Below are 8,403 nucleotides of genomic sequence, written 5' to 3' on the forward strand. Positions count from 1 at the left end.
AGAACGGAAGAAATCAACTAAAAAGGCGGGAAAATCTCATACGAATAAAATAGATTGGATATCATTTTAAAACAAAAACGATGTTCTTTTTCATATATTTTTATTGCTATATACAAAATAAATGAATACAAAAAAATAAAATTTCAGAGTTTGTGTTTATTTACAACATTTTTATGCCCCCGCCATGTAATGGCCGGGGCATATAGTGTTACCCTGTTCCGTCCTTCCGTCCTTCCGTCATTCCGTCCTTCCGTCATTCCGTCATTCCGTCCTTTGTCATTCCGTCATTCTGTCATTCCGTCATCATCAGTTTCCGTTCATTATCTAAGTAACGGTTGCACACATTCAACTCAAATTTGACATATGGATATGTCATGAGAAAATATAGGTCAAGTTCGAATTTGGTCATGGTTCGATGATTTTTGGCAGAGTTATGCCCCTTTTACTTTGAAAATGATATGAAATTTTCAGTTTCCGTTCATTATCTCCCCAAAGGTACAACACATTCAACTCAAATTTGATATATGGATATGTCTTGAGAAAATACAGGTCAAGTTCGAATGTGGTCATGGTTCGATGATTTTTTGGCAGAGTTATGCCCCTTTCACTTTGAAAATAATATGAAATTTTCAGTTTCCATTCATTATCTCCCCAACGGTACAACACATTCAACTCAAACTTGACATATGGATACATCAAAGGAATGCGCAGGTCAAGTTCAAATTTGGTCGTGGTTCAATGATTTTTGGCAGAGTTATGCCCCTTTCACTTTGAAAAATAATATGAAATTTTCAGTTTCTATTTATTATCTCCCAACAGTACAACACATTCAACTCAAATTAAACATATGGATACGTTTTTGGAATGCCCAGGCCAAGTTTCGAATATGGTCATGGTTCAATGATTTTTTGGCAGAGTAATGCCCCCTTTACTTTGAAAATAATATGAAATTTACAGTTTCTGTTCATTATCTACCCCAACAGTGTTACATATTCAACTCAAATTTGACATATGGATATGTCAAAGGAATGGGTAGGTCAAGTTGGAATTTGGTCATGGTTCGATGATTTTTTGGCAGAGTTATGTCCCTTTCACTTTGAAAATAATATAGGATACATCTTAGGAATAAGCAGTTTAAGTTTGAATTTGGTCGTGGTTCAATGATTTTGGACAAAACTTATCTTTCTTGAATGTTGGAAAAATTTTGAACTTTCAGTTTCAGCACTCATACTTTTGTGGAAAGTTTGAATTTGGTCGTGGTTCAATGATTTTGGACAAACTTATCTTTCTTGAATGTCGGAAAAATTTTGAACTTTCAGTTTCAGCACATGTGGAAATGTATGTAGCCATTATTTTGGCTACAAATATGAAATATGCTATTTTCAAAAGGTTAAGACTAAATAATTTCAGTGCTTTGAACATTGTATGAAAATGGTTTGTGTTAACATTGAAAAGTTTTAAGGGCTTTGAACTGCAAATGAAAAAAATAATTTGTGCAAACAAATTTGGAACTAAATATTATAACATCTGAAATTTTGGCTGCATGCGGGGGCATCCGTGGCATGATGACACATTTCTAGTTAACATATATATCATTCCATTGTCTATTATACACATTAAAAGGTTTGACAATGTCTTTTATAGTCCTTCCTGTACATTTAGTTATGATATAATATACACAATACAGTCCGCAGGTATCTGATTTAGTGTCCTGAATAGGATCACACACCATCCAAAACTTGTTCGTTAATACGGTTTCAAAGCCCACATTGTAGTCGTTTGGTTTTTTTCCGAGAGAATCAAAAAACTCGTACGGTCCTTGTTTCGGAAAATAAAAGGTAACCCAATGTTTCCCTGGTCCATCACTCGTGTCTGTATTGGCGATAACGAATTTTCCTTTTTGTTTACGGATTTGATTAGCAGCGCACACCTGGACCGGGTATCCTTCGAGTAAACGTTCCAGTTCTAAATTATTCATTTCACGTAGACGGCCCGTGCTTTGTCAATATTGAGTACTTCTGGAAAGGTGGCGTACATAATCAGTGTGACACTCTCAGGTAAAGCCTCTGCAAACTTGAGTTCTAGCCGACAATGACCCCTCCTTTTCGTGTTAAATGAATAGTAAGGGTCAATATCTAGGGCATATAAGCAGTACCCTTTCTTATAATCTTGTTTTGAAATGTTCAAATCGCTTCTGTAGAGAGCTAATGATCTGTAACACTCAACATACTGATCAGCCGTATAATTAGGTTGCATCGGTTGGCTAGGTAAAGATTGCCCATCCACATAGAGTCCTACGAAGCTACAGTTGTAGTGTTTAAAGTTGAATGGATTTTGCGCGTAATCGCCATTAAACGCGGCACTCGGGACTAGACCTACAATTAGTTTACTGGGCACTAATCCTTGAAAGATATCGTCCGCGCTGTAACTGAATTGACCTGAAGCAATGGCTGTCGTTTTGATCTCTGTGCGTAAGTAAGGGTATACGGCTGGTGTGTCTTGAATTAGTTTTTCGTGCGCTATAAGTACGCTACTAGCTAGCCGTTGAATACATAGTTTAAAATAAGCGTCCACTATTTTAACTCGATATTCGGGATTGACGGTGTCTGTTATTAGTCTAAATGAGTCTCTGGTAGGATGGAGTTTTATACCTACAGAGACTCCGTTAATGAGTAGCTTCGACTGTTGAAACAAATCAATGTGTAATGGTCCTTCCATTTCTACAATTTTGCTACCTTTAGTCAGTGTGTATCTGAAAAATAGTCCACCATTACTTCCCGTTTTACCATCAATGGTACCAACGTCTCCGGTATCTTTATAAAAGAGTTGACTGGTAAGTAGGTTAATTTGCATATTTTCGTTGGACTGTAATATCGTGTCAATGTACGCTTTGTAGGGATAATTAATTCCGGTATGCGACAAAGGCGTTTGTTGGAGAGACACATCAACCTGACTAAAAACGGTGTGCAATGGTAAATTGGTTGGACCAACTACTTCGTCAGGGTCTACTGCACTTCCATCGCCTTTGACAATTTGCAGCTTTAGGTTGAGCACGCTTCTTTTTAGATCCAAGTACGCCGATGTATGACCGGGTATATTAAATTCGAGAGCGGATGCATTTGTCACTTGATTTACTGGACGGTATGTAATCCATTCTCTCGATTGTAATGACGTGTCTGCAGGGGGTGTAACGAACAAAGACAGCTCTTCCTGATGAAAATCTTCCATGTTTAAAATTGAAATTCTGGATTTAGTCTCTGTCGTTTAGATGGTTTGTTGGCGGATAACAAGGCCTTCTTACGCTTTTGGGGCCCCTTCTTACGCTTTTCGCCCTCTTCAACCTTCTTACGATTGACCTCTGACTTGGCTATTTCTATCGCTTGTGCTACGGGGGAAACCAGTTTTACCGAAGGTGACTGTTGCATTTCGGCCATTTTTCTAAGCTGATTTCCGCTACCTACAATGTAACGGCCTTTATGATCGGCTTTAACGTACCCGTCCCTCAAGTCCTTAAAATGTTGATACCATTTTTCAGGGTCGGGTACATAGGGTACCCATTTTTGTTGTTTGTGATCGTAGACTTCTATGGAGCCCATCTTTTTTTGAAATGTAATACACAATGAAGATCGTTAGAATTGAACTCAACTGAGTTTAAATCTTCGTCTCTCAAATATAAATGTAAAAAGTTGAAATGATTCACAGTCACTGGTACGTATACTGGGTGGCTATATTCTACAAATTGAAGTTTCTTGTATTTCGAACCGACTTCAATATTTCTAAGTACGGGTACTTGCGTGTTTCTTACGTAAGTTTGTTGTATCAGGTTGCAGCATAAATACAGTCTTTTACTTTTAGGCGTAAAGTCACAGGTCAAAGTAATTTCTGTCAAAGCGCAAATCCAATGTCCATCAAAGGTGTACGATTTGGGGAACTGAATACAAAAGTCTGCGGGGTTATTGTTCTTACGTATATCCTGAGAATCTTTACTACTAAGATAAAGGTAAAACTCTGACATGTTTTTTTTTTGCTTTCACAAATACATATTACCACTGTCTTCTTACGCTTTTTCAGTTGTTCGTATTTCGTCCATAATAGTGTCAACAAGATAGGACGGTCTTAACAATACGAATACGAACGAGTAACAACGTAATAACAACGATTTCTTTCTAGTCAGTGACACATTTTCAGAAGCTAGGGATCGTAGCAAATTTCGTCTTCTTTCAAGTAAATGAACATCTCTTCTCGGGGGATTAATTGTTCCATTCACCAATCTTTTGGCCACTTGCGCTATAGCCTTTACTTGACCCCCTGTCATATTAGTGATCATATTTTTTCTGGCAGATACAGTGGCATCTTTTAATTGGAGAAGAAAGTTGAGTTTACGGTACACTTGAGACTGGTTCATGGTTGATTTCTCTTAGCGCTCACTCTTTCTTACGTGTGTAAAGTTCCAGTTCAATGAGTACAGGGTAAACTACGCCATCTATTTGTGACAGGTTTTTAACACCAGTTATTACCACTTTGCCGCTGTAAAAACAACAAAAATGGACTCCTTCTCTTTTAAAATTTAGGGAGGGAAACAATTCGGGTTCGTACACGACCTGTCTTTCTTTGGCCAACAACTGTAGATCTAACGCGTCACTTAAGGTGTGACTAGCGGATATTGTTATCAATTTGACCTCCTTCAGCCGTACTGTGAAACCGAGACGCTGTATACGTCTTGCATATTGACGTAGTCTCTGACGTCCCTCTGTAATACTGGGTGCCTTTCCGTTGCAATCAAATACACCATTGGAGAAAACTAAGCAATTTCCGCCAATGGTTTTGTGTTGCCAAATCAATCCGGGAAATGTTTTTGGATCATAGCGAGCGTTTGCTATACGATAGCATAAATACCTCAAGTCAATGAAACAGCTCAAGTTAGCGCTGCACACGACGTTGGTTATTATCATGATGTGAAGTTTCGAATCTCAATATCATTAATGACAATTTATCTGGGGGGGGGGGTATATCTGTTTTATATACAATAATAATCACGTGACTTAAGAGTATTGTAACAGGTCCTTTTCTTGGATCCAGCTATCAAATTTCTTAGGCCAATGCAACCAACGTACAAGTACTTCCTTTCGTTTGTTTCGCGTCTTTTTCTTTAATATTTTTTCAACGTGGTATTCTGTATTTTCGTCCACACTAACTGCCTGCAATTCTTGTTCGTAAAACGTGCCATCAATTTTTTCTTCATTGGCCCAGTCATTTAAGGTATATACGCATACATTGTCTCGTTTGAAACGGCTTTGAATTTTGAATATTTCGCCAGTCCACTTCTGAGAGTACTCTCTGTCAAACACGCTTTTCACGTGCGATACTCGCACTGTCTGACCTAATTTAAACCTGTAGTGTTTGATCTTGTGTTTGGTTTGCCTGCCTTTGGTCCTAAGTAAATACTGTTGAAGTCTGCTTTCTTCTTCTGACTCTTTAGTAATGTTTATCGGTTTATCACCGAGACTTCTATGTATAGTTGAGTTATATGAAAGTACAATATTCCTGAGCACGTCAACGTAACGTTGGGTTCTGTTTTTTATCATATACCTAAACAGTTTATGCTTTAGCGTCTTAATACATATCTCCGCAAAATTAGCTTTTGTCTCCGTATTTAATGCGTAAAAATGATGAATGTCCATGTGTTGAAGATATTTATTGACCTGTTTACTTCTAAACTCCATACCTTTGTCTGTTCTCACCGTATTTGGTTTTCTAGGACCGGTTAAAATTCGCTCTAATGCATTAACAACATCGCCCCCTTTCTTGGTTTTGATAGGCTCACAATAGCCAAAGCGAGAAAAAATATCTATTGCCACTAAAACGTATTTATAACCGTCATTATGTTTGGCTAAGTCAACCATATCCATCAAGTCCATATCCCACTGGCTGTCTATTCCTTTTACAACGACGCGTGATCGAGGAAACTTCCTTCTGGCTCCTCTAGTCAGGGAATAAGCCTGCTGACTTTGAAGCCATTTTCGGATTTTATGCCTCCCAATTTTAAATTTTCCCTCAGACTTGATATATTGGTACAATTTTTCTACACCTGAATAACTCGCTGGATTGGATGTGTCAAAATACAAAGAAGACAAATATTGTTTCCAGTTAGACATGTTTATTATCAACAAATACAAATACACATTCTTACAAAATTATTACAAATTTATCCAAAACATATTACAATACAGTCGAGTACAAAGTATGTGTTCTGGTTTCTTCTATATAACGTTCTAAAATGTCAAGTAAATGTTCTACGGCTTCGCGATATTCTCGTCTAAATTGATAGTATCTCAGCCATATCCAAACCATACAGACAAGTGTTAACATATTCAATGCGTTTGATGGGTCGTGATAGCCTTATTATTGACAAACAAATTTGCTCCAGTTGTAGTTGAACTGAATCCTCCAAAGCCGCAAGGTGTTGGCCTAGTTGTTGATACAAACGCGCCAAATCCGCCTATTGGGGTCGGTTTTTGTTGAGGAGCGCCAACTATTCTTATATATTCGCAGTTTGGAGACCACTTATAATGTTCTCTCATTGCACAGTCCGACCTTTCCCAAGCACTCAATTTCACGTGACATCTAAAACATTCACACACGTCCGACTTCCCACTGTAAAACAGCCCCGCACTTGCCAGCTGGTATTTATCTGGTAACAGTTGTTTCGGATAGGTTTCAAACGTCTTCAGTCTGTTATCATAATATTCCATATTTTTGTTGAGGGGGGTGCAGTCAGTACCGTTCATCTTGTTTATGTCAAAGCTTCTTGGGGTATTCATTTATATACACACAATTTGATTTCTAATTGGATGTTATTTTTAGAATAAGGTTTTTGATCTATTTATAGACCTTTTGTCATTGCTATTTATAGTCAGGCGATTTTATCACAATCATTGGGGTTGCACTCCGGGCATTGTAGAGCTCCAATCTGGTTCATGTGATCACTTTGTAGATAGCAGGGCACCACTGCATCCAGTTCAGGTAACACTTTTCCTATCTGTGGAACCAGTTCCTTTAAACAGGAATACTCTTTCGGTCTTAAACATATACCCTTTTTAGTTGGTACTAATTCCTGTTCTGGCTTCCAGTACTGTCTAATGTCTACACATACGCTGTTGTCGGTGATATTACAGTAAACATTTCCTCCAACGTGAATCCAGTAGCTTAACTTGTTTTGTAAAGCCTGGTCCGCATATTGTAACTGATCTACCAAGTTTTTCCATCGCATTAATGTTAAGCTAATGCCCTTTTTCGTGGGTTTGTCATCCCGCCATTCTCTAATATCGACTCTAAGCTCGCCTTTCCATTCATTAACTTGAACATATCTCTGATTACCGATACTGAACTTGCATCTGAAGCTAGTCATGTTTATTGGTCGAGTATCAAAACTCTTATTATCAGAGCTAATGTCTCACTTTCTTATATACAACAAGGTCTCTCCTAATTGGTCAATTTCTGTATGCGCTTTAATTGGTTGTACATTTTGGAGTCATTTTGCAATTTGAGAAAGATTGGAAAATAAGTCAATAAAATAACCGCCGCACATGTACCAATATTCGCATTGTATGCAAATATATTACTATGTATGGAAACAAGATGGCCGCCGCACGTGTGCAGTCTTACCGCCGCACGTGTGCAGTCTTGGGGCTCAAGTGACGCATATACTACTCCCATCTGTCTTACATTGTTATGCTATTCAACGTCTAAATAACGGTCACTAATTTTTCGCTTGCTGCGTTTTTATCATAAACCCCGTCATATCTGTGCGACAATTGTATTTTACTGAGGACTGTCTGAATTAATTCCATTTTATAGTTTGAAATTATAAGATTTTTTTCTTCAGAATTTTAAGGTTATTTTGGTTGTTTTGAACTTCTTCCCCTACACAACCGTCCTCAATTTCTTTTAAAGATAAAACAACTAGAAATTGATATGGAGTGTAATATAAATTGAAATTCTTCTTTGCTTCATCATATATAGTATAATTATAATTCATTAAGATGAACTACAATTACATTGTATTTTCGTATGTGGGAATCATGGCAGGACTATAAAATAAAAAAGGTAGTCCAGAAATTTCACCTAATGATCACAGATGTTAAAAAATCCAAACTTAATAATATCTAATTTGACAATTTAAAACGGGACTTAAATTGCAGTATGATCTGACATCGGACATCATAAACTATTTAATTTCTAAGTAAGGTTATCAGAATTTCCTTTTCACATTCTTTTTGTTAATGCTGAAATATTTGTGTGTGAATAAAAGAGTTATTCCTGCAATAATTCATATAAATAACATAAACAAATTGTTATTAAAGCTTGGCAAATACAATCGATTGCCGCCGATACCTGTGTTAC

General features: G+C 37.3%; 2 protein-coding genes across 2 annotated transcripts; both read right to left on the reverse strand.

Annotated features, from left to right (window-relative positions):
• Window positions 1–1,974: 1,974 nt before the first annotated feature.
• LOC132730934 (uncharacterized protein F54H12.2-like) lies at window positions 1,975–3,228 on the reverse strand. Its single transcript, XM_060717016.1, has one exon. It carries the CDS (start codon window positions 3,226–3,228, stop codon window positions 1,975–1,977), a length of 1,254 nt encoding a protein of 417 aa, XP_060572999.1.
• A 3,659-nt stretch (window positions 3,229–6,887) lies between these two features.
• LOC132730935 (uncharacterized) lies at window positions 6,888–7,597 on the reverse strand. The gene has a single exon (XM_060717018.1). The coding sequence runs from the start codon at window positions 7,406–7,408 to the stop codon at window positions 6,914–6,916; it is 495 nt and encodes a 164-aa protein (XP_060573001.1). The 5' UTR covers window positions 7,409–7,597; the 3' UTR covers window positions 6,888–6,913.
• Window positions 7,598–8,403: the final 806 nt, after the last annotated feature.

This window comes from Ruditapes philippinarum, unplaced genomic scaffold (assembly GCF_026571515.1).
Source record: "Ruditapes philippinarum isolate M1 unplaced genomic scaffold, ASM2657151v2 ctg10880_1_1_1_1, whole genome shotgun sequence".
In the NCBI taxonomy this organism is placed as follows: Eukaryota; Metazoa; Mollusca; class Bivalvia; order Venerida; family Veneridae; genus Ruditapes; species Ruditapes philippinarum.